Genomic DNA, 27468 nt, shown 5'->3' with positions numbered 1-27468 from the left:
TACAGAAGTCCTGCACTTCTTTACTCTCCTTGTATGGCTCCTGTTCAATTTTTCAAGTTGCAGATTTGAACTTGAACTCTGGTCTCAAGCATGGTTCGGGTAACATAGTCAGGGTTCCATTTTTTGGCTGAGTAAGCTTACAACTTGTTTCCACTTCTGAATGGTATCCTTATCTTTTTAGCTGACTCTTGAAATGCTATTTAAATTTCATCTGCCAGTTAGATCCTGGTCCCCAGGAGCCACAACCAGACCAGGTGTTAAGCCCACTGTAGCAGTCCTTCGCAAATTTGAAGGTGCATTTGATTCACCCAGGGATCTCATTAAAATGCAGATTCAAATTCAGGAGGCCCAGGAGTCTGGCCTTCCAACAAGCTCCCAGGCGATGATGATTGCAAAGCTCCTGCATGGACCACACTTTGAAAAGCAGGGCATTTGGCAGAGTATACGTCTGTCCCTGCTGGATAAAATCATGGTTGATCTTCAGGGGACTAGGTCAACTCGGTGTGCTTTAGGTGCTTTGAAATGTAAACTGCAGGATGCTCTTCTTTCCATGGACTAAACCATGGTCACTAAGCCAGTGTGTACGCAGAATCTGGAAAAGGCTAAAACATACTCTGAGGTCCTTTCTGCGGAGCAGCATTGGGAATATCTACCATCTGATGTAAAGACATACATATAAACAGAGCTCCACACGTATCTAGAAATAAGACATAAAAGTAACAGCTCCCACACCATTCAGAAGTTTCCTTCTGGAAATTACGAAATGGGCAGGGGGCACACATGCAGCACGTCTGAGATCACACAAACTCATGAGCAGTGAAGGGGGGAGGGCTAGGAGAACCAAACATTCCCTTACGGTACCTCTATTCATCAGTGCTTTGGTGAGTTGGAGACTCAGACCCATCCATAATGGGTGAGTTTTCTGTTGCTTCTCTGAACAAAGGAAAGCAGAAGAAGGAAGAGAAGAGAGGTCATGTTAAAGAGAGGAACTGACACAGACATGATTAGTAGCTTATTAATAACGCTGGAGAGATCAGCTGACTCTACACCCAGGCGTTAGTGACAGAGCGTATCAGCATGCAGAACTTTCACCCCCACGAGTGACTCAAAGGCCTCCTCAGTTCTGTGAGGCAGGCAGGCTTTGGCACTTTTTACCCATTTCTCATTTCCTAATCTCAGAGAAGAGTTACTGGTTGTTAATGATCATTCACCTCCACCTGATAAAGGTTCGCTTCGAGGACCAAAATTGTCTCCAGTTTGTTCCCAATCTGTCCTGAGTCCTGACTAGCTCTGTGGTCAAATGCAGGCTTCGAGGTCAGCTCAAGGGTGTGGGCGTTTGAGGCGTGTTCACCAGTTTCAGGCCTGCTGTCAGGTGGTCGAATCAGGGGAGACCGGGCATGGTCCAGAAAATGTGGACGATCCAGACAGCCTGCCACCTGAAATTCCTTCTTTGGGTGGAATGGTTTGTCCCCTGGGGGGTGCCATCTATACAGCCGACCAGGCCTTTTCTGAGTTCTTCTCAGTGAAACTCTGGGGCCCAAGGCCTGAAGTAGCTGCCGGACCACACAATATGGAGCTGGTGTGTGGCTGCTACGTAAGGAAGGGTTAGGATGGTCTAGAATAAGGACAGGGGTGGGTAGCTGCTGCCCAAAAGACAGAGCAAGGAGTGGGAGTGGACAGGAGATCCCTGCACTTGGGACTGTGGGTTCTCCTGATTCAAAGGGAGTAGGAGGCAGCTGGGGGTATTGCTCCGGCCAGTCAGACTGGGGCAGGCTTCAGAATCCCCGGAGACCTTGTTCAAACCCACCTGCCCAGCCCCACCCCCGCGTTTCTCGTGCAGTAGGTCATGGCTGGGCCCCAGAGTCTGCATTTCTAACAAGATGCTCCTCCTGGGAGCAGGGCACAGATGCTCCTGCTGCTGGTCTGGGGACAGCACTCAAAGGATCACTTGCCTGGTGGAAAAAGACAAGACTCTGGACGATCAGAGAACGCAGCTTCTTCCAGCTGGATTTTCTGAGCCTCCTCTACAAAACCAAAGGGTCTGTGTATTGCCCCTGCGAGGCTGCAGTGAGGAGTACGTGAACTCATCCACGTTAGAAAAAGCTCCCAGCCTCTGGGTACACAGCAAGCAGTCAATAACCATTAGCACCCCTTCACTTCTGTCAAACACTAAGGCCCCGTTAAAGCCTGGCTTAAAATCACCACAAATGAACAAAAACCAAAAGCTCTGTCAAGCACGGGAGCCTGAAATGTCAGTGGAGCCAATCCGGGTCCTGTTGTTTGGCGATGGTCCCACTCACACAGAGCTGTCCCATTTCCCAGACATCCCCACTGGTGCTCCAGCAAACTGGGAAGTGAGTAAAGCTGGAATAAGGGACCCCTCGATCCTTCACCCAATGGCCACTGACGGAACGTAACATCCAGTTGGAGGTGACGTCCGAGGAGCAGAGGCAGGGATCGTGAGGACAGCAGCTGTCTCTGCTGGACTCCAGGAGCCAGAACATCCTAACTGTCCACGAGATCAGAATGCTCTAGGCCTGCCGCGAAAGCTATAAAAGGACCCAAATTTTGGTCTCGTCCTTCTGCTGTGGACCACTTCCTATGGTTCTCAGAGGACCTGCACCCAATCCCCTTTGTTTGGTGAGAACAAGCAGGTGGCCAGGACAGAGACGGGCTCTGAGCCTCCTGTCCTCTTCCCTCAGAAACATCCTGACTGCAGGACGGGACACGCCGAGGCGCTTGATGCTCGGATCCTCTCTCCCCTCTCCCTTCTCTCCTGGCCCTTTGAGGCGGTCTGATGGAATCTGAATCCACTCAAATGCTGCCTGGAACTGTGACCACGGAAGTGCAGTCTGACTTCGGGCACCCACCTGCCCCCACGTTCCTGGGACCGCCGCCAGCGCTGAGCGAGAGCCAAGAGAACCGCCCGTCTAAAGGGACAGCGAGGGAAAGCAACCACGTGGGTGGGAACCGTGTGCACACAGCTTCTTCGGGAAGGAGGCAGCTTCCCGAGAACACACACTCATGATGCTTCTGCTGATAAACCCTCCTGTCACTAGGATCTTATCCTTATTACATCCTTCCTAACAAGTAATGCTAAGGATCATTCTAGAGCCGGTAAGGAGGATGGAAGGCCTGAAAAGGGGACTCACCCAGTCTGCCAGGTTAGGATGTGGTGGGGACTGCTCGGGGGCGTCGCTCCAATTTCACTTGACGGTGTTGAGCTTCTCTGGCTTTGAGGTAAGGCAGCTGCAGAGAGGTGACGCAGAAAAGACAGGGGTCAGACGCAGGGCAGGTGAAGGAGCTGAGCTTCCTTCCAGAAATGCCGGTAGGACGCCGCAGCAGGGCCACAGCGGGGAGATACCCGTCCCTCCCCACCGCGTTTGGCCATTTCCATTTTCTCTCCCCAAAGCATGCAGCTCCACTCTGAGTCAAGCTGACCTGGGGATCCTCGGTCCCTGCTCTGCACTAGCAAGTGGCCAGAGGGGTGGCGACAGCCGCCACTGCGGCAGAGACTCTGAAGGCCCCCGAGCTCTGCGGGAGACCTGGGCGGGGCTGAGCCAGAGAGCCCCTTTCTCTGGCCACCAGGGAGAGAGGCCTCCAGGCATCTTCAGTTGTGGCCCTGGTGTCAAAAATCGTGCTATGAACAGAGAACTTCCAGAAAGGTGCTCAGTACTTGGTCTCTTTGTCATTTTAGGCTTATGATCGACCACCTGGGGACACTTCCAAAGGTGCAGGGCTTTTATGGAACAGCTCATCCAAAGCCGACTACTAGGGGTTTAACGATGTGGGTAGGATTTTTCTAGCTGGGAAAATTCAGTAGCAAGTAAAGCTGCTTGAATGCGTCCTCTGCTTTCCCGGGAAGGATCAGTAAACCTGAGAAACAGCTTCTTAAAATCTGTCCTCTCACGTGTTCCTAGAGAGTTGCTGAGTCTGTCGGTGAGGCCAATCTGTAGGCAGGGCTGCAACGGCGACAGAACAGAAGCACCCCTGCGCCCGCCGGCCAGCTGCGGCTCCTGACGCCGTGAGGGAGGCTCCTGCTCTTTGGTTCGGGTGATGCGTTCATCCGTTCCTTTCAAGGTCCCCCCTGGGAAGTCCAGGGCACAATTCTCTGGGCTTATGAGACCGAGGAGGGACACGGAGAAGGCTCTAGGACCTCAAGTCCATGGTTGTCTCATGGTTGCCCAAATCACTTTTAGTCTCATACCTGGAACCTGTCATTTGGCCAGTGGGCCACAGTAAGGGAGTCGACGGGGACGAAAGGCAGGGGCCCAGAGGTCTGGTGCACCCGGGCAGCCAGCCCGTCCTGCCTCTTTGTCCCATTCATTTCAGGTCCCTCCAGTTCCTCAGAGGTGAACCCCCTTTTCTGCCCTCCCCCCAGTCTTGACCTTCACCTAACTTTCTCCCGTCTCAGGTAAGGCCCTGACTCAGAGTTCCTTCTGTTTGCTACTCATGTTATTCTTCTATTCTTAAAAAGCATTTTACTGGGGGATCCCTGGGTGGCTCAGCGGTTTAGCGCCTGTCTTCGGCCCTGGGTGTGAACCTGGAGTCCCGGGATCGAGTCCCATGTCGGGCTCCCTGCATGGAGCCTGCTTCTCTCTCTGCCTGGGTCTCTGCCTCTCTGTGTGTGTGTCTCATGAGTAAATAAATTAAAAAAAAAAAATTCTTTAAAAAAAAGATCATTTTACTGGGGTGCCTGAGTGGCTCGGTCAGTTAAGTATCTGCCTTTGGTGCAGGTCATGGTCTCAGGGTCCTGGGATGGAGCCCCACATCCGGCTCCCTGCTTCTCCCTCTCCCTCTGGCCCCTCCTCCCAGTTATGCTCTCTTTCTCCCACATAAACAAAATCTTTAAAAGTAAAAAATAAATAAATAAATAAAAATAAAACGATAAAAATCCTTTTATTACGTCTGAACATCCTCCCCTTCCTTTCCTACGGTCACGTCTGAGCTCCTGGCCGCTGGTTCCCCCTCCGTGCGCCTGCTGAGAGCCCTGCGGGTCACCTCTGTCACCACTGCTGTTTCCCAGAGAGGGACTGGAAAGGGGAAGTGGCTCCGGAGCAAAGGGCGGTGGTGTGCATTTTCACTCTTACATCCTGGCGCCCGCTCGCTACTCTTAGCACGCGGCGAAAAGGTGGCCCCCTTAATTGGGTGAGCAAAGTGTGAAGAGGCGGCGGTGTCAGGGACCCGAAAGCACCCCCAGCACCCTGCACAGATTGCTCCCGGCCCCTCCCAACGCCACCGCGATGGGACCTGGGCGCAGCTGGGGCCCCGCGCCCCCGCGCCCCCGAGGTCCCCGCCGGGCGCCCCGACCTCGCGGGCCGAGCCGAGGGGGGCGCCGCGGCCCGCGCTGCCCCGCCCGGGGGCTCCCGGCGCTCACCTGACGTGGCCTTGCACATCTGGGGCATGCGGGTGACCCTGCTGTGCGCCACGAAGGTGCTCTGGGAGGAGGTGCTGTACTGGGAGCCGCTGTCCGAGGACGTGGAGCTGGTGTGCGACAGGCGGCTGTGCTCGCGGTGCGCGGCGGCCGAGCGCTGGTACCACTGGCGCAGCTCGTCCGACACGGCGGCGCGGCCCTTGTCGTGCGCGGCCTCGCGGCCCAGCGACGGAGTCCGCAGGATCTGCGAGCGCGACGGCGTCAGGCGGCCCGGGTCGCCCTCGTCGCCGCCGCGCCAGCTCTCCCTGAACAGGCCGCCCGCCGTGTAGGAGCTGGACGTCTTGAACTGCGCCTTGACGCTGTAGTGGCCCTCCTGGTCGCTCTCCAGGCTGCGCACCACCACGGGCGTGGCGCCGCCCTCCACGTACAGCGGGTACTCCTTGATGCGGTACTGCGAGCTGGGCTGGCTCTGGCTGTGCAGGTACACGCCGCCGCCCGCGCCGCGCGCCGCCAGGTTGGGCATGCTGCCCGAGTTCGCCGCCCCCAGCGCGCCCGCCGCCCGCTGCCGCTGCCGCTGCCGCGCGCGCGCCTTGGACGGCGAGTCCTCGGCCAGCGTGGAGTAGTTGGCGTTCATCTGCGCCGGGTAGTAGTGCTCGGAGCTCGAGTGGCTGGTGCAGGACGAGCAGTCGTCCATGGGGTCCGAGCCGTTGCTGCTGCGAGTCCGTGGGGTGTAGAAGTCGGGGCTCCCCGTGTCGTTCTCCGAGCCCAGGAGCTTGCCCTGGGACTCCAAGCTGGAGCTCCGGTGCCTAAAGTGCAGGGCGAGGCTGTGCAGCCGCGTGGGGCTGAGGTCCACCGACCTGCGGGGAGATGGCGCGGCGCGGCGCGTGGGTGGGGGGGCCCCGGGGGCCCCGAGACCCGGAGACCCGGAGACCCGGAGACCCGGAGGGGCGGCGCTGCCCGGGAGCCCGCGTGCGGCCTGCTGTCGCCACCAGAACACGGGGGGCGGGGGGGCCCGACACAACACCGCACCCACAGAAGGGTGTCCCCGAAAACGCGCGCCAGTAGGGCCCCGGGGGGCTCGGCGATGGCGCATCCGCCTTGGGCTCAGGCTGTGATCCCGGGGTCCTGGGATCCCCGCGGGGAGCCCGCTTCTCCCTCTGCCTGGGTCTCTGCCTCTCTGGGTCTCTCATGAATTGATAAAAATCTTCAAAAAAGGGGATCCCTGGGTGGCGCAGCGGTTTGGCGCCTGCCTTTGGCCCAGGGCGCGATCCTGGAGACCTGGGATCGAATCCCACATCAGGCTCCCGGTGCATGGAGCCTGCTTCTCCCTCTGCCTATGTCTCTGCCTCTCTCTGTGTGTGTGTGTGTGTGAGTATCATAAATAAAAAAAAAATAAAAAAAAAAAATAAAAAAAAAACAGACACCAGTAGCCTGGCCTGTTTTTTAATGCTGGAAAGGGATTCTGGAGAACCACAAGAATCCCTACTCTGGTATTGTCTCAAATCAGGTGAAATGCCCCCCCCCCTTTTTTTTTGTAGATCATAAAAAACAGTCCCGCAGAGGGCACTTCACAGCATTCACCAAATACTATTATGAAACTCACATAAAATGGATTTCCATTCCCCTGAAACTCTAAAAAGGAAGGTGGCTAGAACACGAGTACTTCACAATGACTGATGCAACTACTTAGCAGCCCCCTGCTTCGTCTATAATCCCCCCCACCAGTCCCCACTCCGAACATCCACCTGGGTCATGGTGGGGGGGGGGACAGTGCTTAGACACCCGTGAAAGTCAGGGCAGCCCCCCTGGCCAAGGCCCGGAGGAGGGGAGTTCCTGCTGTCACTCATGGTAGAACAGAGTCCACAGACAGGGGCACCCCAGGACTCGGGCCTCAGTTTCCTCCCTGGTCCTACCTCCTCCTGGCCTCCTGGGAATAGGCCAAGTGCACGCCTGCCTCTGACGCTCTCTGATCCTGCTGTTGCCTGATAACAGCCTCTGAACTTGCCACCCCATCCATTCTGGTCTCTGCTCAAATGTCCCTGATGCTTCCACCTAACAGAGTCTGTCTTTCCACAGTGTGGCCCCTGCCCTGTTCATTTTTATTTTTTTTCCTCTGTACTTATTATCACTTGACATACATTGTTCTTTCTCATGACTCCCTCCACCAAAACACTCGGCTGACAGCTTTGTCCACTGCTCTAGCCTCGTCGGTGGTACCTGGCACCTCAGAGCACTTGATAAGTATGTGTTGCATGAAAGGGTGAAGGGGACAGCCTTGCCTGCAGAACCCAATCTTATCCTATATAAATCCATGCTTTGAGCCAGTCCTGTGCAATCACAGTTTTTGATAAAACAGAATGACAGCTTTGGTGTGGGCTCTTTTCAGAAAATGAAGGTGTGATTCACAGCCTCACTTTTGCCTGTTCCTTTTGCCCTTCAATGGTTTCACACCTTGAGGCATTAAAAAATCCAGGATAGGGATCCCTGGGTGGTGCAGCGGTTTAGCGCCTGCCTTTGGCCCAGGGCGCGATCCTGGAGACCCAGGATCGAATCCCACATCGGGCTCCCGGTGCATGGAGCCTGCTTCTCCCTCTGCCTGTGTCTCTGCCTCTCTCTCTCTCTCTCTGTGACTATCATAAATAAATAAAAATTAAAAAAAAAAATCCAGGATAAACTGAGGCACTGGTGGGAAGATACATGAGGACGACAGAGTGAAGATCTCCTGGTTCCAGAGGCCTCCCTGCTACCTGGCTGGCCCGGCCTGCCTTCGCCTTGGTTAGGAAAGCTCCCTCTGTGGGGGGCGCCTGGCTGGCTCTGTGAGTTCAAGCCCCACATTTGGTGTAGAGATTGCTTAAATACACAAACTTCCAACAAATCTTTAAAATTTAAAAAAAAAGGGTGGCCCCAGTGGCGCAGTGGCTTAGCGCCGCCTGCAGCCTGAGGTGTGATCCTGGAGACCCGGGATCGAGTCCCACATGGGGCTCCCTGCATGGAGCCTGCTTCTCCCTCTGCCTGTGTCTCTGCCTCTCTTTCTCTCTGTGTCTTTCATGAATAAATAAATAAAATCTTAAAAAAAAACATAAAAATTATTAAAAAAATAAATAAATAAATAAAATTCTAAAAAAAAAGGAGGGGGGGAAGCTCACTCCGTGCCCGCTGCCTCCAGAAGCCTGGGGGTTCTCCAGGCGTTTCTTGGTGCTCACCGGACACGGACACCAGGATAAGAACAGGTCTCACCTAACGTGGGCTTCCGCTGCTGGCTGGGGTTTCCATCCTGCTTCGATTTAACGGGAACCCACCCCACTAGCTCCCCAGTCCTTTGGGCCAGTCGGGGGCCTGGACGTCCGGTCCAGGGAGGGAGGTGGCCCAACGGCCTGGTGTGGGGGGACTCACCTCGTGGAATGAACGTAGTGGGGACTCCGGACCCGCAGGTCTGGTGTGGACGGCATGCTGGACTGGGAGTTCCAGTGCGGGAGGCTGCGGATGGGGCTGTTCTGCAGGGAGCTGCTGCCCCCTCCGGCTTCGGCGCAGCTCCCCGTGCTGGGAAAGCGTTTGTGGCTGCTGCAAACCAGAGGACACCGGGCTGGTCACCGCCGAACGAAACCGGCCCTCTTCCCCGGGGACAGCCCGCCTCTCCCTCGGGTTCCTGCGGGGCTACTCGGCGTCACCCCCGGAGCCGGGGGCGGGGCATGCCCGATCCCAGGGTGGCGGGAGACCACAGCCTCATCAGCCTGTCCCCAGCAGGCAGTGGGACCGTCCCGTGAAGCCCCTGCCCTCGACCACGGTTGGTTTCCGTTTTGCAGCCAACAAATATTTACGTGCCCCGCCAGCCACTGGGAGCTTGACAGGGCGTAGCGAAAGGGAAGGAGAAAAACAGAGAAATGGGCGGAAACCCGCCGCCCTCTCAGCCAGCCCCGAACCTGGGGGGGGGGGGTGCAGGGTCCCGAGCCACGTCGGGGCTCCTACGAGGGGTCTGTCCCTTGCCATTCGGGGTGGCGCTGCCCAGGCTTCCTCCTTAACTCCCGCGTCATCGCACAGCAGCTCCCGGGCCCCCACGCCCCACCTGCGGCTGGGGGGCCGCGCCCTCGGGGTGGCCATGAGCGGGGCCCGGGCGCCCTCCCGTGGGCCACCCCTGCTTGCTTGTCCTGTGACCTCGGGGGCCCTCGCCGACCCGGCTCACCTGGAATGGCCGTGGGAGGAACGTTTCTTGACCTTCTCGTAAGGCTCATCCAAGGAGGACTCGCTCCACATTTTGGGCTTTATGGGGGACTTGTCATAGTCGTTGCGGGGATAGTGCATCTGCCGGAGCCCCTCCAGGGACTGCGGAGGGGGGGGCCTGTTGTGTGACGGTGGCCGAGGAGGGAGTCCCTTGTGAGGAGACTGTAAGGGGGACAGTGTGCTGGTGACCTGAGAGTCTTCTGCACAGAGATGGAGAGAGACGAACTGAGCGAGGGTCCCCCCCACCGACGCAGACAGCCCTGCCCGTCCCCCCACCCCTCACCCCTGCAGTCCGGGCAGGTGCCCCCCCGCCCCCGGCCTGGGCCAGAGCAAGCCACGGCTTCCCCGCTTGCCACGACAGGTGGAACCAGAACCAAACCCCCGCCTCGAGCGGCCCTCGCTGGGGAGGGAAGGTTCCCTTCTGAGGAGCTACAGCTGGAGCCAAGAGCAGAACGTGGTCCCTGTAACACTGTCACGGCGTCTCTCCGGAGACAGGAGCGCCTAAGGTGCTCTGGGGACCTGCAGCTCCCGAGGACTGTTTCCTTCACTTCCTAGGAGGCCGGCGGCCCCCAGCAGGTGCGCAACAAACACTCGTTAGAACAGGGGAAGCCAAGTGGACGTGCGAGCGGAAGTATCTGTGGGGGGCCCGGGTATGGCTCTTTCCTCGCGCCTGTATTGGGTCGTGCTCCCGAGATTCCCCCTGGACCAGCCCTAGGTCCTGCAGGAAGGAGCCAGGCTACACATACTGAGTGGAAGGAGCTTGTTCCCTGCGGGACCCACAGTCCAGCCCGCGGGTGCCGAGGGGAGTTCAGCGGTGGGGGGCGCGGAGGGGACGCGGGGGAGAGCCCAGGCCAGCTGGGGCAGTGGCTGGGGAGGAGGAACAGAGTCGGGGTGCTGGGGCTGACCTGCTGCGCCCCCCAAGATGAGCTGGGCAGCCCAGCTGATGGGGGGGGCTTCATGCTGAGGAATGGGGCTTTGGTCTGAAGGGCCTAAGAAGACATTGAAACTTCGGAAGCCCAGACGTGTCAGGATGAAAATCCTTTCCGAGGCCCAGCCACCTGGCAGGGGCTAGGGGAGGTCCACAGTGTGGAGAACCCGGTGGTGGGCAGGCGGGGAGTGAGGGAGCAGGAGAGGGCAGGGGGAGGGAGGGAGGAACAATTCAGGGTTCCTTGTGAAGGCGGACGGGGGAGCGTGAAGGGAAATACTTCACAGAAGCAAACCGCAAAACCTCCAACCACCTTCCACTTGGCCCCCGATGCGTTTCCCACCAGGATTCTTCTCTCGGCCTAATTCTCCATTCCAACCCCCCACCTCCCCACGGTAATCAGTGAAGGAAAGAGCCCCCACACACACACACAACAAGGGGCAAGCCTGCAGGGGGCGTGGGGGTCTGGGGACTCAAGGCCAAGGAGGAGTCCTCTCCGCTGCCAACAATATACACCTCCCCCAACTCTCCTCTTGGTCTTCTCTTCTCACTAAATCATTCTAGTTCCTGCCTTTGGAGAAACCGCCATCCCCAGAGCCCCAAACTGGGGCTGGATCTCCCATAGTCAAAATTCCTGGGGATGGCTGGGTGGCTCAGTGGTTGAGCATCTGCTTTCAGCTCAGGTCGTGATCCTGGGGTCCTGGGATCGAGTCCCGCATTGGGCTCCCCGCGGGGAGCCTGCTTCTCACTCTGCCTGTGTCTCTGCCTCTCTCTGTATCTCTCATGAATAAATAAAATCTTAAAAAAAAAACCCACCTCTCCCTATTCTGCAGCCATGCTCCCTCCCCTCCCCACCCATGTAAGGAAGCTAACAATGGAAACGTTATGACCTGATTGCTAAGAGCAAGGCCAAGGCCGCTGGGTAAATACCCTGCCAGCCTCTCCCCACATCAATAGCCCCTATTATTAGCTTTGCCACGATCATCCAGACTCTGGGTTGGGTAGACTGGTTTATGTTTTCTGTCTGAACAGCCACTTAGCACTGCCCACACGAGGGTTCCCCAAAGGGCAAAAAAATTAACTGCCACTTAATATATTTCCATGTGATTAATGTCCTGGCCTCCCAAGTTTTGGCTTAAACCCACAGGAATGTTCTCAGAGATGGTCCTGTGCCTGGAATCCTTTCTACCCCCGTGTGAGGTGGTGGTGGCCTGGGGGCGGGTGCAGAGGTGTGGGGGATCGATTCTATTTTTCTCAGAATTTCCCAAGAAAATATCCCAATAACTGCTGGGTTTTCAGAGGTCAATGGAAAATAGATAATTTCAAGGCCTGACCAGCAATCTAGAAGGACACCCTTCCCTTTGGTCTTTGCTATTTCTCAGGAAGATGGGGAGGCCCGGTGTTCCTCCGGCCACCCCCAGGCTTTCCTAGGAGGCTTCAATCTCTGACTTGTGATCCAACCAGAGTCCACGTCTTTCCTCCAGAAACGACGGAGACTCTAAAGGAAACCGTGTGTGGTGTTTAGTCACAGACGTGGTTGTGGCAACCACACCACACACCAGCGCTCACGGACGGTCACCTCAGCCCCTCCCCGTGGGCCACTGGAAACACTCAGGTTCGGACAGACAGAAGCTGACGTCTGGGGCAAGGGGCTCGCGGGGCACCCGGCCCCCACCTCGGCCTGCTCTTGCCTTGCCACCAGGCCAGGCACGACTGCGCACACCTTAATCCCTGTTCGGCCTGGGCCCGAGTTCTGAGTCAGGAAACGGACAACCTACCATCCTCTAGCACGAGTGCATCTGAGAGGGAACTGTCTTCACTGGCAATGTTTCCATCTGAGGAGGCAAAACGCAAAAGCCTATGAGTTTATTAGCACATCCCCCAGACACCGTCCAGCCTGTGACTATCATGCGTTTGGGACCATCCCACGTCTTCCTCTTTCTGAGATGAAAGAACGCATGAAATACAGTCAACAAGCCGCTTGGCATTTCTCTGGGGTCCCTGGGGTGGGGCGCTGGTCATCCCCGAGGCCTGATGCTGCGCTGTGGCCCGGCGTCTGCGTCGACACCCTTGTCTTACAGGGCCCCACAGTGCTGAGGGGCTAGAAAGCCAGGATAAAGGCCGCCTGGCCCGGTTCAGCCCATCAGCGTCCTGGCCCAGTCTCAGGGCACGTTCCCACTGAACCAAAGGAACTACTGAACTGCTCTTTCTCTACATGCGAAACTAGGTGAGGAACTTGGCTTTGCTCTTATGGCAATAAACGTCCTCTCCATAAACTTCTTCAGTCATTAGTCGTGAAAACAACCTGCTAAGTACAGCCTCTCTCTCTGCAAAGCTGATTTTTATAGATACTGGTGAACCATGGGGACACACCCAAGAGGGAGTCAGTAAAATAATCCTCCCCCTTTAATATCTGGGGAAACTGAGGCCCAGCTAGGGTGGCGTGGTTTGTCTGCAGTTGCTCTGCTCTCCCGGTAAAATGAGCAAAAGGTGCCAGGTGTGAAGTTCCAAGTTTTATCTCAAGAGATAAGATGCCAAGGAACTAAGGAACTAAGAAGAACTGGGGTTATTCCTCTAATTCAAGTGCGGCAGAGACATTTTAGGGACGCCTGGGTGGCTCAGTCGTTGAGTATCTGCCTTTGGCTCAGGTCATGATCCTGGGGTCCTGGGATCGAGTTCTATGTTGGGCTCCCTGCAGGTAGCCTGCCTCTCTCTGTGTCTCTCATGAATAAGTAAATAAAATCTTTAAAAAAATTCTTTCAAAAAAAATAAATAATAAAAAATAAAAAAATCTTTCAAGGAGGGAGCAGAATAAAGAAGGTATATTCTTGAGTAGTTAAAAAAAAAAAAGGCTGCAAATCTGGATGGGACCACAGACTCTGGTGGCAGGGCTCACAGGACAGCTCTCACTGGGCGGGCTGGGGAGGCGGGCTCTTCTGTGGCTGACCAGGGACGAGGGACCAGGGACAGGTGTGGCCCTGAGGGGCCTCTCCCAAACTTGGCTCTGGTGACCCTGTTGGAATGCTCTCGCAGAGCCAGGACGCCCCAACGGCCTTCGAGGGGCCACAGGGAGGTCCCAAAGGAGCAGCATGCAGACAGGAGTTGGCTGGCCGCAGTTCTGTTAGGAAGTGGGCGACAGAGTGACAAAGTCTTGGCCAAGGACAAAAGAGCAGGATGGGGAAAGACAGTTATTCCAAATTTCCTAGAGGGAAAGGATTTTTTAATGGTCTCTCTGGTTTGGTGGACTGTGAGCATGTAGGGGATAGAGAGCCTTAACTTTAGCATCTTGGAGTTTCCACTACAGCATGGCTTCTAGTATAGCGTGCCCACGTTTTAAGGTGGCACAATTATATTTTATGTATTCTATGTATTTTGTATTTATTATATGTATTATATTTTTTGTATATGTATTTATGTATTATATAATTATATAGATTATCGAGGTAATGTATACACAACATAAATTTACCGTTTTAGCCACTGTCAGCCGTACTGGGCGTACTGACAGCCGTTCAGTGGCATTAAGGATTATTTGCACTGTTGCACAGCCATCACCGCCATCTGTCTCTGCAACTTTTCCATTTTTCCAATCAGAACCTGTACCCCTCAAATACTAACTTCCCACTCCGCCTCTCCTAACCCCTGGTAACTTCTATTCCACTTTTGACCTTCTTAGAGCAAAAGCGTTTTAAATGTATAAACTACGAAAGAATACTTGACATACATTCTAAGGAGTTTGCTAAACAGGAAAAAAGGATTGTAACCGTTTGGGGAACTTGATGCTGTTGGAGGATTCGGGGCTATTTCCTTTTAGAGGTGTTTACTAAATACAATCGCCCAAATTCCTAACCCCTGCTGACCTGGCTCAGGGGTCTAGACAGAGTGGGGCGGCCCAGTCCTCCCTGGCTTCAGATTTGGGACAGGTACCCTGGGAACTGGTGTGTCTGAGGACAGAGGCTCAGTGGGAGTGCCGGCTTGCCGTGGACCCCAGCCATCCAGATGCTGGGTGATCAGGTCCCTGGGGAGGTCAGAGCCTGGACAACTCCAACTTGGCTGAGCTGGCACCTTAGCTCAGCCCAAGTGCTGCTGAGGGTGGAGAAGCAGCCTAGAGCTCAGGGCTGCAGGCTCTCCCAGGGGGCAGTAAGTAGGGATCAGGACAGTTCCACCTGTAAAACCCCCCTTTGTGGACCTGTGCACCCCATACTGCTCTCATTTGGTATCAGGCCTTATTAGCTTCACTTTACGGACTAAAAAATAAATAAAAAGCAGGCCCAGGGTAGCTAAGCAGCTTGCTCAGGTCCGCAGGGCACCAGCTTTGGACTCGCTCCCGGGGCCGGTGCTGGCCCCCAAGGCCCCTCGTGTGTTGGGGGGGTACTGTCCCTGGGGGGGGGGGGGGGCGGGCTTAGCACTGACCAGCGATGATCAGGGAAGCCCTCTGCGTGGGTTTCTTCCCAGACTTGATGCGGTTCTCGTTGATGGCATTTTCAATCTCCTGCAGCTTCTTCAGTGCATTCAGATAAGAGGTTTTCCTTTGTTTCTTCAGTTTTTTGCTGACGTTGGGGTCACTGGCCAGGCGGCGGGCAGCCTCTGTAATCTGGGATTGAATGGCAAACTCTCGTTCCAGGCGTTCCAACTCGGCTTCCTGTGGGACGGGGAGATGGGACTTACATTTAGGGGGATGCTAAGGGAGGCACCGTCCTCCCCATCTCTGTCCCTGACCCCAGGCGAGCACGCCCTGCTCTTTGGGAGACACACATACTAGGAACCCAGCACTCCCAGTACCTAGCCCCGACCCTGCCTGACCCTGCAATGGCCCTTTCCCTCAAATCTCTGGTGGCCAGGCCCTGGGCACTCCCACTTTCAAGGCCCTTGGCCCGTTATGTTCAGGAGACAAGTGCTGGTCACTGTATGAGCAGCATCACGGAGAAACAGAGCTCCCTGCTGCGGGCCGGAGGCAGGGTCACTTGGCTTCATCTCCTTGGTCTCCACAGCAAGGTTCATGAAGACCAAACCCCCGTGGAAATCAGAGCCCCTCTGGTTGGTGTCTCCTTGCCATCTTGGGCAGAAGATGCACCATCACTTCCAGAGCAGGCTTCTGTGGGTTTGGCAGCAGGCAGCTCCCACGTGCGTGACACCCCACCCTCCCACACGTGCCCTCTGTCTCTTGTATTTTGAGCCCTTTGTGGTGGGACATACCCCACTCACCAGGATCTCTTCTGGAAGCCTCTCTGCAAGCTCCCACCATCCTCATCCTGCCGTTCCCAGCAGCACTGGGCTGCGAGGCATGGATGGGGGGGTTGGAGGCGCCTGGCCCCCATTCCTGGATCTGCTTCACGGCATCTCTGTCCTCCCCTTGGCACCTCCCTGCAGCCCTGACCCTTACTTCGGCCCAAAGGAGCAGATGGGTAACATGCCCTCGCACAGTTTTGGTCCTGGGAGAAATGAGGCTGTAGAGGAACCGGACGGGCAGAGGAACCGGGGTGGGCCGCAGGCTGCCCCTCTCTGCAGCTCCATCAGAGGCTCCATTCCAGCACCAGCCCAGAGGCTAGCAAGGCCCGCAGGGGAGGCCACACCTACCCTCACCCTAGGGGACCCAGAGCCATGCAAAACCTGACAGGAATGGACCTAACCACGTGGGAGCCCATCACCAAGTCGGTGGGAAGGGACAGATCTTCCCAGCTCACGGCCCGAAGAAAAGGCTTGCCTCGGGGCAGCACGTCCCAGGTCGGGAGCCTCCACCGAGCAGTACTCTTGGCCGGATTCATTTCTGTTTGAGCATCTCAGGCCTGAGGGGAACAGGGGCCCAGGAGGAGGGGCGGCGTGGAGATTACACAGAACTGCTTAGGAGATGATAAACTCCTTCCAGGTCCTTCGATCGCTGGCTGCACTCGTTCTCCAGAGGGAGAAGGACACGGAGATGGATTCCCGCCCGGGGTCGGGAAACAAACAAGCCACCAAGGACAAAGGCTGGTCTGTGAGGCCTAACTGCCACGAGCAGCTGTTCCCGGCGCTTAGAGAGCCCTGGCCCGCGACCTGACCTGGCGTGGGAGCCCAGGACCATGGCTCGCTCCCTAGCCAGACAGGCACCAGGCCGCCGGAGGGCCTGGCTGTCCAGATGGCCGCCTGCTGTGTGGACAGGGAAGCCAAGTGCGTTCCCAGGAGAAACAGAGGCAGTGAGGGGGCTGGGGGTGGGGAGCCTGTCTCCACCCCATCCCCCACCAACATTTAGTGTCAAAGAGGATAAATGAGCAAGGCTTCAGGGGCTCCTCCAAATGCAGACAGATGACCTCAGGAAGGCCCAGCAGCTCGCTCTTCCTCTGGCAGCAATTTTAGCAGCAAGGTGAAGGGAAGGCCACTGAGGGCAGGCCCTGCTGTCTTTCCCCCAGCCTGCGGCATCCCTGCACCTGCTGGCATGGCCTGAGTTTTCTTTCTCCTTTGTCTGTTTTCTTCCACGTCATGCTGGGCTCTAAGTAACAGAGAGCTGGGAAGCCATTAAAAAGATAGGTACACAGGAGTGTCGTTGGGATGTTCTCCCAAGCTTAACGCAGCCCCTTGTGACAGGCCAATCGTGTTAGACAAGCAACTTCCATGGAAATCCAGATGCTTACGAACTCGAGCTAATGCATCCTACCAAGGGGAGCCCCATGCTGGCTGACCAGCCAACTTAAAAGGTAGAAGGGAGGATCCTGGGGAGGAAAGGGAAATGGTGTTTGGCATCGAGTAGAATGAAGACAACTGTTACAGAAAACCCTGGAAGCCCCAACATATGGGAGAAATATGGCTAATGTGAGAGAATCCAACAACAGCACACAGGACACACCTCTCCTTTGGGCAGGATTTTCTGTTCATCCAGCTTGAAGGCTGTCCCAATTCTTCTTCGAACAATGGGTGGTTCCTCCCCTGGATCCAAGGGATATTCAACGGGCAGTTTGCCTGTCAGCTCCTGCATGTGTGCAACAGCATGAGGACAGAGATCAGGTTTCTGGGACGCATGCGTGCCCATGCAGGCGCTTCAAAGCACAGATGCAATGCACAGGTTTGAAATCATCACCTTTAGCAACACACCTCAGTGTTCCTGAAATGCAATTTCACTTCTCTCTTTTTTAAAGATCTTATTTATTTATTCATGAGAGATGGAGGAAGAGGCAGAGGCAGAGGGAGAAGCAGGCTCTCTACAGAGCAAGGAGCCTAATGTACATTTCCCAGGACCCTGGAATCATAACCTGAGCCAAAGGTAGACACTTAACTGACTGAGCCACCCAGGCGCCCCACATTTCTCTAAAACAGTATGAGAGCAGTCCTTTCTTTACGGGAACAGATATGCTTCGAAATTTCTCCCAAAGTGAATTTCTTTTGGGTGAATAAAATTATTGGCTTTCATCATAGAACCCAAGTCTCACTCATTGGTTAACATCCCCAGTGATCCCCTGTGCCTGCTATGTGCCAGGTGGGGCCACACAGCCAGGAAGGGGCAGAGCCAACATGACATCTCTGGTCTTCACAGTTTCTGTGCTCTTTTCACTGCATCAGATAGTCCCTCGCAAATATCTCAGTTTAAAATGCCCTTCAAGTGAGTGTTCTTAGGAGGAATGGTATCTAAACAGCAAAGCCAAGAAAGGTGCAAATTATATAAATTAGAAATTGAATATAAATAATTCGTCCGCTCAGACTAGGGGCAGGCTGAGCTTAAAAAATATTACATGTATACAAATCACACAGTTTCAGTAGAAACTGAAAATATAATCCATTTTATTGACAGGGCCATTAAAAAATGTTGCGTATTTTCAGCTCTCCGAAATCTAATTGTGTGAATATAATGACAGTGAATTTTGTTGATGGATCACTGCAGTGACTCCGATCCTGGCAGACACTGAAGTCTGGTCAGAACGCAGCCCAGTACGAGTGTCTGGTGGGTGAGAAAGCCCAGACGTAGACTCCTAATGTTCACTCCCCTTCTAATAGGAGGAAGGATCTGAGGACGCCTGGGTAGCTCAGAGGTTGAGCACCTCCCTTTGGCCCAGGGTGTGATCCTGGAGTCCCAGGATTGAGTCCCACATTGAGCCCCCTGCATGGAGCCTGCTTCTCCCTCTGCCTGTCTCTGTCTCTCTCTCTGTCTCTGTCTCTCATGAATAAATAAATACAATCTTTAAAAAAAAAACAACAAAAAATGAGGAAGGATCTGGCCTTTCCCCATGCTATGTGTGCACACTGGAGTGTGTGTGCACTAAGATGGATGCATGCATTGAGTATGTAACGTGTATGCACTGGTGTGTGTGCATGCATGCATTGGGTATGGATATATGCACATGTGTGGTGTGTGTGTGAGAGAGAGCGCGTGTGCACAAGTGCAACTGGCACGCGCAAGCACACCCACGCCTCACTCTCCTGGGCCTCTTTCCTTCTGTGTTCAGGCCACCAGGAAATGAACTCTTGGGCTTGTTTTCCTCCCTAGTGTACGCATTTCAGGACCTAACGGCCAACTCTGGAGGATGAAACACTCTGCAATTTTCTTCCCAGTTTTTAATAAAACCTGGTTCAAATGTCTCCAAAGTAGTTACGTGCTTATTCTGTAAGACTTTTATCCACGCCCCTAAGAGCTGGTCTATCAGTAACACTGCACACTGAGGATTTTATATTGTCAGGCCTCTCCTGTCTGCTCCGAACCTACAGGAGGGCGCCGCACGTCCGTCCACACGTCGGTCCACACGACCACTGACTTGTAACTGTAAAGTGTCTGTGGTTTTGAAACAAACTACATTTAAAAAAAATGAGCCTACGGATTTTTCATCATCGGCTTGAAGGTATTTGAGTCCAGCCTGGATTCCCCATATTTCATCTGATTTCACAGGTAACCAGAGCTCTCAGGTGCCTGCCGCCTTCTGCTCCCACCTTGCTCACACTCTGCTGCGGCTCAGCTCCCTCTGCTGCAGTCGGGCCGCCCCATTCCGCCCCATTCCCCCCCATTCCCGCCCACAAACAGCACTTCTTGATACTGAGCAGAGGGTGCACGGCATGGGTGCCCCAGAGAAAGAGCAGAACAGTCACCGAGAAAGTTCTCTTGCGCCTGGCTGAGCAAGCACAGAAGCAATCCGCAGCCCCCCGGGCCCACTTCCCTGAGAGAGGCTACTTCTTCCACTCAAGCTCGGTTTTCTGGTGCCGACACTCCAAGAAGTGGGAGCTTTGTTTTCCTTATTTTGCTTTTATTTTGAGAGAGACGGGGAGACCTTGATAATGCATGCTAACCTTGCCCTGACATGTTTCTCCAATTTTCTGATGCTGAGTCCCTGCTGGGTTTAGGGATGTTTCCTTTGTGAACAACAAAACCAGGCTTTACAAATTATTAAATGCAGACACCCAAGCCCATATTTTTTCAATGCTTTCAGCATATTCTTCACGAAAAGGCTGCTAATGGTAGGAGTACCACAGAGCACATCCCCTGGCCAGGCCAGCTGCTTTCCCAAGCTTTGCAGCGGATTTGTGCCCATGTGGGTCTGCTTTGCGGCAGGCTCCGGTTTAAATCAACCCAGAGCCTAATTAAGCCGAGTTGAAATGTAATGCGATCTCATTCTATAGCCCCTTGTTTCATTCTTCCTGGGGCAAGCCCTGGGGGCATGGGGGGGAGGGAGAAGGGAGGGGTGGGGGATAGGGTAATCCACTCCTCAACTCGGCCCCAGAACCTCTTTTGCTTCCCATTCTGAACTGTTTACCAACAGAGCTCTCGGTAATGCAGGGCACAGAGGGCTCCCAGCCCACCGCATCCATGTGCGTACACCCCCCACGCAGGTCATGTGTGTTGCGTTAAGAAAATCAACTGTTCGAACATGCTAACAGTCACCGGATGAACAGGAGAAAGTAAGAAGTGACGTTCCAGCAACTGCAGACAGTGACGGGCCACAGCATCTGAATCCCAAGGAAACATGAGACTAGCCTATACAGAGGCTTGAGGAAGACTTGCTTTACATAAAATTTAAAAGACCAGTAGGCTGTGACTTCATTTAAAAAAGTGGGGGGGGATGGGCAGCCCCCGTGGCTCAGCGGTTTAGTGCCCCCTTCAGCCCAGGGTGTGTCCTGGAAACCCGGGATAGGGTCCCACATCGGGCTCCCTGCATGGAGCCTGCTTCTCCCTCTGTCTGTGTCTCTGCCTCTCTCTCTCTCTCTGTGTCTGTCATGAATAAATAAATAAAAATCTTTAAAAAAATAAAAACTAAAAAGGGGGAAGACACACCAGATTATGAGTTGTGAAGGGGATTAAATATCAAGCAAAACCTTGGTTTCCTTGAAGATCCCCACTGAAGCTTCCACATAGGATGCCCCAAGACCAACGGGAAATATCCTCAAGAGAAACAAAAGCCACCATGATAATAAAATCAGGCTCCAATTTTAGGAAGATGGTGGCAAGCCAGTATATCCAAGGAGGTAATCCTACAGGGAGAGACACTTTATCACCTATGGTGCATGACGCACACAGAAGGGACTGCCATTACTACTTGTCATTTGGTCTCCAGTGGGGTCCCTTTGAGGATTTGGGTGGAGCCACTCTAACTGCTGTCCTTATGTTTCATTATGGTTCACTGCTGTTAACGACAAGGCACGCCAGAGGGGTGGAGTCTCCCCCATCTGCGCTTCAGGAGAGGTCCTGTCTCTTGCTTATGCTCTCTGTGTGAGCCCACCTTTGCTTTTCATAAATATGTGGTGACAGAGGGCAAAGGGCACCTGGGTGGCTCAGTGATTGAGCATCTGCCTTTGGCTCAGGGCATGAACCCAGGGTCCTGGGATGGAGTCCTGCATCAGGCTCTGTGCAGGGAGTCTGCTTCTCCCTCTCCCTAGGTCTCTGCCTCTCTCTCCGTGTCTCTCATGAATAAATAAATAAAATCTTAAAAAAAAAAAAAAGAGAGACAGAGAACCACACATACACACACACACACATACACGCGCGTGCGTAAGTGAAATGTGAACTGCTTACAGCTTCTCGAAGACAGAGTTTCTTCAGTTCTTCCAGTCGCTGGCGAAGCGTTTCCTCCAGAGCTTCCTGCCTGGATTTCAAGGCAGCCAGCATATCTTTCTTGGCCGATTGAGAGCTATCAGATTCCTGAGAACCTGTCAATAAACAGTGGGGTTACTGGAGAAACAGATGGGAGACATATATCTGGGCCTCTGACAGCCTCACTGGAGCCCACACTTGGAGGTGGGACCTACCCAGGAATCCGGGAAGGGAGACACAAAGCAGGTGCTGCAGGGGCCCAGGCGCAAGGAGCGAATTCTTGGCACCTAGTGGAATTTATAGCTACTTGGAGGACTGGCAGGAAAATTTACATGCCCAAAAAAGAAGTTTCTCTTTCTTGATTATCTGAAGTTATGTGGCATACCTGTTTTGATTTCACTAGGGCATTGAAATAGGCTTTACACAATGAAGGGGAAAGTAAAATTCAAGTCAGTCATTTGAATACATAGTTTTAACTTTCTTTTTTCCACTTAAGAATGCTCATTTTTGGCTTACTTCAAAGATGATGCAGGCTTGTCATAAAAATTTTGAAAATGGAGACATGTAGAAAAATAGTCCACACATAAGTCCCCTAGAGATAACCATTGCTATGTATTTTCTCTTGACCTTTTTATCTAAGCACATATATTTTAAAAATAAAATTTGATTTTCATTATATATATTTTTAACTTCATATTGTATCATGAGCAAATATCCTCCTGATGAAAGTTATACATATTTTACCAGTCAGGGTGGAAATATCTGCATGATGATTCAAGCAGCAGACTGCTAGATATGAAATCTTGGTGGAAGGCAAGCTGTGAACCAAATACAAAAGGAAAATAAGCTAGAATGCCAACTGGAGGAATTTAGGTTGGACTAAAAGAACACTTTCCGGGCTGCAGTGTTTGGATCCTGAAGTGGGTTTCCAGCAGTGAAGCTATTACACATTTTTATCTTGATAGGTTCTGACAAGGCCACTGATGCCATAGGAAAGGAGAAGCTGATTATTACTTTGCTTCTCATGCCCATGGACATGGATGGGTATTACCGGGTGTGCATTCAAGGGGTTCAGATGATGATGCCACTTACAACAGCAACAACCACCATCAAATACCTGGGGATTTTTCTAGTGAAAGATGTGTAAGATCTCTACAGTGAAAACTCTAATATCCTACTGAGAAACATTAAAACCCTAAAAAAAAAATAGAGAGGTATACCATGGTCATGGATTGGAAGGCTGACATTGTACAGATGTCCATTCTCCAGGAATTAAACAAGAGAATTGTTGCAATCTCAGGAAAAATTCCAGTGGGAACTGTATTTCTGTATGAAACATCTTGGGACAATTCAGTGATCACATGCCAGATGAGAACAATGCAATCAGAACTGCCAGACCCAGGGTGGGTGAGTGGTTGAGCAACTGCCTTTAGCTCAGGTTGTGATTTCAGAGTCCTGGGATGGAGTCCTGCATCAGGCTCACCTCAGGGAGCCTGCTTCTCCCTCTGCCTAGGTCTCTGCCTCTCTCTCTGTGTCTCTCATGAATAAATAATCTTTAAAAAAAAAAAAAAAAGAACTGCCAGCCTCAAGTATTTTGTCTCTTCTGATGATAATGAAGCCATCCCAGAATCCTAAGGCTAGAAAGTCTTCTGTGCTTTTGCATCAAAAACCTCTGTTATACTCAAACCATCCCCCTAAATACACTATTCTTCTCCTTCAGTCTTTGAACAGTCTCTTGACATGCAATTAGGCTTCTAGAACCCTAATACTCAATAAAGTCTCAATGGGTAAGCACATTTTGACTCCAACGTGGGCTTTTTACTTTTTCTCCCCCAGCCCATCTTAGCTTGAAATAGAGAGTATGTACCACTGCAGGAACATACCATCTTCATGCCTCTGCAATAGCTAATAAATATTACCTTGAACAAACACATAAAATGTCATCACTCATACACTTGGATGCTACAGTTAAGCCATAGCTCATCTTGGTAAAGAAATCTAGTACCTATGTGTTATAAAACCTGCCTTCCAAACTTTTACTAATTTTTGTAGCTCTTCCCCAGATTTTGTCAAGCTCAGTTGCAGGATTCCAAATTCAATAGCAAACTCAAATAAAAGCTTGACTCTTATTAAGGCTCCCGTGACCTCATGGTTGTCAGACATTAAGCCCGGATGGTGTTATAGTCATGCAACACATCACTGGCTCCCCTTCCCATGTGGCTCAGATTTCCTACTTCTGTAGGTCAGTTACCCTGTGCCTATCACCCCACAACTATCTCTAGTTTACACCCATCTGAGGTCCCACAGCTCAATCACTTTGCATCAGGTTCTCTTGGCCACAGTCATCCATCAAAATGGAAGACACAGGAACACATAATGGGGTTCTCTCTGTCCTAATCTAAAGCATTAATAATGATGTAACATAATGTGGGGAAGAAGTCAGACTTTAGATTTAAAAAACAGGCCTGGAGAAAACTGGACCTGAGAAGGAAGATTAAAGGATTTGTAGCTCAAGTGAAAAATCTATTGCTCTCCCTTTCATCCCTGCCTAACCTCTCAATAGAAAATGATGATTTATTGAGCCTAAGGATTCACTATGTTCCAGAATGGCAGATATCACAAGAACATTCAAGTCTGGGAGGCAAAGCACAAAGGTTTAGTGCTGAATTATAAGGTTCATTAGTGCTACTTAAATTATTATTATTTATAATAATTAGTCTAACTACCAAACCCACATAAGACAGAGTGGGATGGCTCAAGAGGCCCTTTCTGCATCTGAAACCACGAATACTGGCTGGCTCCAGTTCATACCTTTATTCTGGAAATTGCCTCATGAGGAATGTAGTGCCGGGTACCAAGTTAAATTTTTACAAAGTACCTGAGTTGGCCTGGCCATGCAGATTTTTTTTTTTTTTTTTGTTTTGTTTTGTTTTGTTTTTAGCAGTAACTGGATGGTGAGTAGAGGCAAAACAGTCTGGTTTTGATGAACTCTACACCACCCACTAGTTAGTTGTGTGACTTTGGGCACATGATCTGTCCTCCTTAAAATGCTGTGAAGGCTAAATGAGATACAACACTTATCACTGTGCCTGGAATAGGTAAATGGTCAAGATCCACTGTAGATTTAATAGGAGTGAAACACACACACACAGCAGAATTGGAAAGAAAGAGACCATTGATACTACCTCCTCCTTGCTGCTCAAGAAAAGACCTCACTCTGCAATTCAGTGTACAAAGGCAGTATTTTCAAACTGTTTCTTGAATGCCTGAGTTTGCAATTATTCTTTTGGAGCTGCTGTGCATGAGGGTTGGATCAAGGTCACAGAGATTCAGGGGTTCTGGCTGCCCCCCCCCCATCCTCAAGCTTGGGCCGCTCTGCATTCACCTGTTTATGCATTTGAAAAGAGGTTCCCCAGTGCTTTTGATTTCCTTTCCTTTGGAAAGGAAATCCAGGGCACTGGGGGAAGGGTTCTGAGGCTGGGGGGCCATTACTTGCAATCAGGCAAACATGGTGGCCACAGAAGAGGTGACCGAGTGCCCAGCAGCAGTGCTCTGCTACCAGTTCCACAGAGAGAAGCTCAGGGGCATCAGGAGAATGAGCCCCAGGGGTATCATGAGAATGTCAAGGTGGCTTCCTACAGCCCCTGCAGGTGTGCTTGGGATCCCTGGACCATCGTGGCAGACACATACAAGGGAGGCCAGCAAGAGGGCCTAGAATCAGGAGACACTGTTTCACGGTTACCCTGAAGTGACAAAGAATGACTCCAGGAAGAAACTCAATCAGGGAAGGGCCTCAAGTTAACAGGAGTCTTACGAACTAAAGATCCGTGAATAAGAAATGATTCGGGATGGAGAAATCATTTCACATCAGTACGTGGACTTGGTGAAAGGTATAGAAGTTCACCGTTGCTCTGGTTTATCCATTTCTGGTTACTTGAACACATGCATGCCTTGGCATGTGCAAGACCACTGTGGGGTTGTAAGTTCAGTCTCTTGGAAATCGAAAAAGTTGTAAATCTGCTACCTCTGAGAGGAACAGTGATGGACAGGGAAGGGACCTGACTTTCTGTGATATATGTGCTATTGATCAGTATAAGACCTTGGGTCACAACTCTTGGAGCCATGATGTCCCTATATGGAAAAAGACCAATTAACCAACCTCCAAGATGCTCCCAAATCTGGAGGATGTATTAATTAATAAACAGCTTACTTAGGTAGCTCCTTCTTGCCTCTGGCAACCCTTGCTGTTAACGTTACAAGTGTTACATACAGTGTAAGTTTCCCTCCTCTGTACCATCCCCACTTCCAGAAAAGACAAGCACCCTACTAACTCTGGTCCTACCCCCAGTTACTGGGGTAGTTTGCCTCAAGCTGGAAGGAAATGTCTAATTATCAACCAGGGCTGAAAAGATTTAACCTCTCCACCTTATCAACAGACCAAAGCACGTGTGTGTAAGTTTGGATGCTAAAAAAAAGAGGTTCAAAAATTTTTTTAAAAAGAGGTTCATCTGGGCTGTCTTTGGGATTAATGAAGCAGGAAGATGGATGGAACCTCTCTGCTGGATCAGAGGAGCAAGACTTCAAAATTTATACTTGACAAAACAGTAGCCAAGTGCTGCTTGGAAAGGACTGTCTACACATGATGAATCCGAGCAGGAGCCAAAGGGAAAACAGGGCTGATGTGAGCATTTTGGAAAGATATAAGTAATTCATTAATACTCAGTTGTCTTTCAAAGTTTTACGCAGCACCATGTTTACAGGAGGAGTGGGGTGAATGTTCTTGGGAAAACATGCTGGCTCACAGCCTCCTGAGGCAGAAGTCTACAAACCAGTGGTTTAGAGTCAGCAGGTCTGGGCTTGTGTCCCGGCTCTGGGACGCACTAGCTGCAGGGATTTGGCAACAGGACACCACCTCTCCTGGCCTCTGATCCCTCCCCTCAAGTACAGGAATGAAAACAGGACTTCCTCAGAAGCTGGGGGAACTCATGACGTCACGCCTCAGAGATGCCCAAAGAGAGTCAGAACCTGGTGAATGCTACATGCATGGGAAGCCGAAGTTTTTTGTACTCAACAGTGTGCCTGGCCTTTATGGGGGGTTGGCACCCCAATTCCAGGGAACCCATGAAGTAAAAGAGGAAGACTAGTGAGTGGGCAAGCAAGACACAAGGAAGCAGGTGGAAGGCTCACATGGCCACAGCCCTGTGCCCTCAGGATGCTTGGGAGGAAACAGGGGAAGTGAGTTTTCCTAGACTCCTGATAGGAGCTGCCCACGTCCCAGTTCACGTAGCCTTCACGAAAACATTACCCTCGTTTTCACAGAAGAGGTCACTGGGACTCAGGGAGGCAGAGCTGGGATTCCAGTGGGGCGGCTCTCTGTGGTCTGTCCCGCACCCAGAACGGAAAGGGCACGACGGGAGCAGGAACTTTGTCTTGTCTGGGTCGCCGGTGGGTTGCCAGAGTGAAAAACCATGCGGTGTGCGATCGTGTCTGCCTTTCATGCCTCGACTCTCTGTCCACGGCCTGCGTGGATTATGATGCAGGGGGAAGGAAGGAGGAGGAGGAGCCGAGGGGTCCTTCAGATGAGCCAACAGAGCCTCTGTGAGCCAGGTGGGGTGGAACAGACAGGTGACCAGACCTGGGCCTCGCCCTCAGAGAGCCTGGGGGGGTGGGGTGGGTGCAAAGCTGCCTACCAGGAAGAGGCAGGAGATGAGCAGTGTTACCTGCACAAAGAGGGAGCAGCATACAAGAGGGAGCCCCCACCTGAGGGTCACCTTGATGGTCACCTCTCCTCTGATGAGTGGAGGTGCTCTGGGCGTTTTACTGCCAGGAAGCAGAGCAGGAAGCAGAGCGTGGTCAGATTCACGCTCTAGGAAACCCTCCTGCTGCTTGCTTAGGAACCATCTGTTTGCCTGATGCCAGGTTTGAAAATAAAATCTTTCGTCTTGGGCGATTTTATTATTATGTGTCAAT

The 27468-nt window shown here is 52.5% G+C and overlaps 1 protein-coding gene across 16 annotated transcripts in view; it reads right to left on the bottom strand.

The window, feature by feature from the left end:
• FRMD4A (FERM domain containing 4A) overlaps positions 1-27468 on the bottom strand; it is a 741134-nt gene that overhangs the window by 16315 nt on the left and 697351 nt on the right. For 12 of the 16 annotated variants that reach the window (XM_077897154.1, XM_077897147.1, XM_077897150.1 and 9 more), the window contains 8 exons: positions 21481-21614; positions 17338-17460; positions 14931-15159; positions 12296-12352; positions 9555-9792; positions 8768-8935; positions 5378-6231; positions 3153-3249 (listed from right to left, as the gene is read on the bottom strand). In XM_077897154.1, the coding sequence (XP_077753280.1) occupies positions 3153-3249; positions 5378-6231; positions 8768-8935; positions 9555-9792; positions 12296-12352; positions 14931-15159; positions 17338-17460; positions 21481-21614 (1900 nt within the window). Of the gene's footprint in view, positions 1-861; positions 934-3152; positions 3250-5377; positions 6232-8767; positions 8936-9554; positions 9793-12295; positions 12353-14930; positions 15160-17337; positions 17461-21480; positions 21615-27468 lie in introns of all 16 variants that reach the window. The other 4 variants (XM_077897157.1, XM_077897148.1, XM_077897149.1 and 1 more) reach the window with 3 other exon arrangements.

Source organism: Canis aureus, chromosome 5 (assembly GCF_053574225.1).
Source record: "Canis aureus isolate CA01 chromosome 5, VMU_Caureus_v.1.0, whole genome shotgun sequence".
In the NCBI taxonomy this organism is placed as follows: domain Eukaryota; kingdom Metazoa; phylum Chordata; class Mammalia; order Carnivora; family Canidae; genus Canis; species Canis aureus.
Note: the sequence above shows the minus strand (reverse complement) of the source record. Positions and strands in the feature narration are given on the sequence as shown.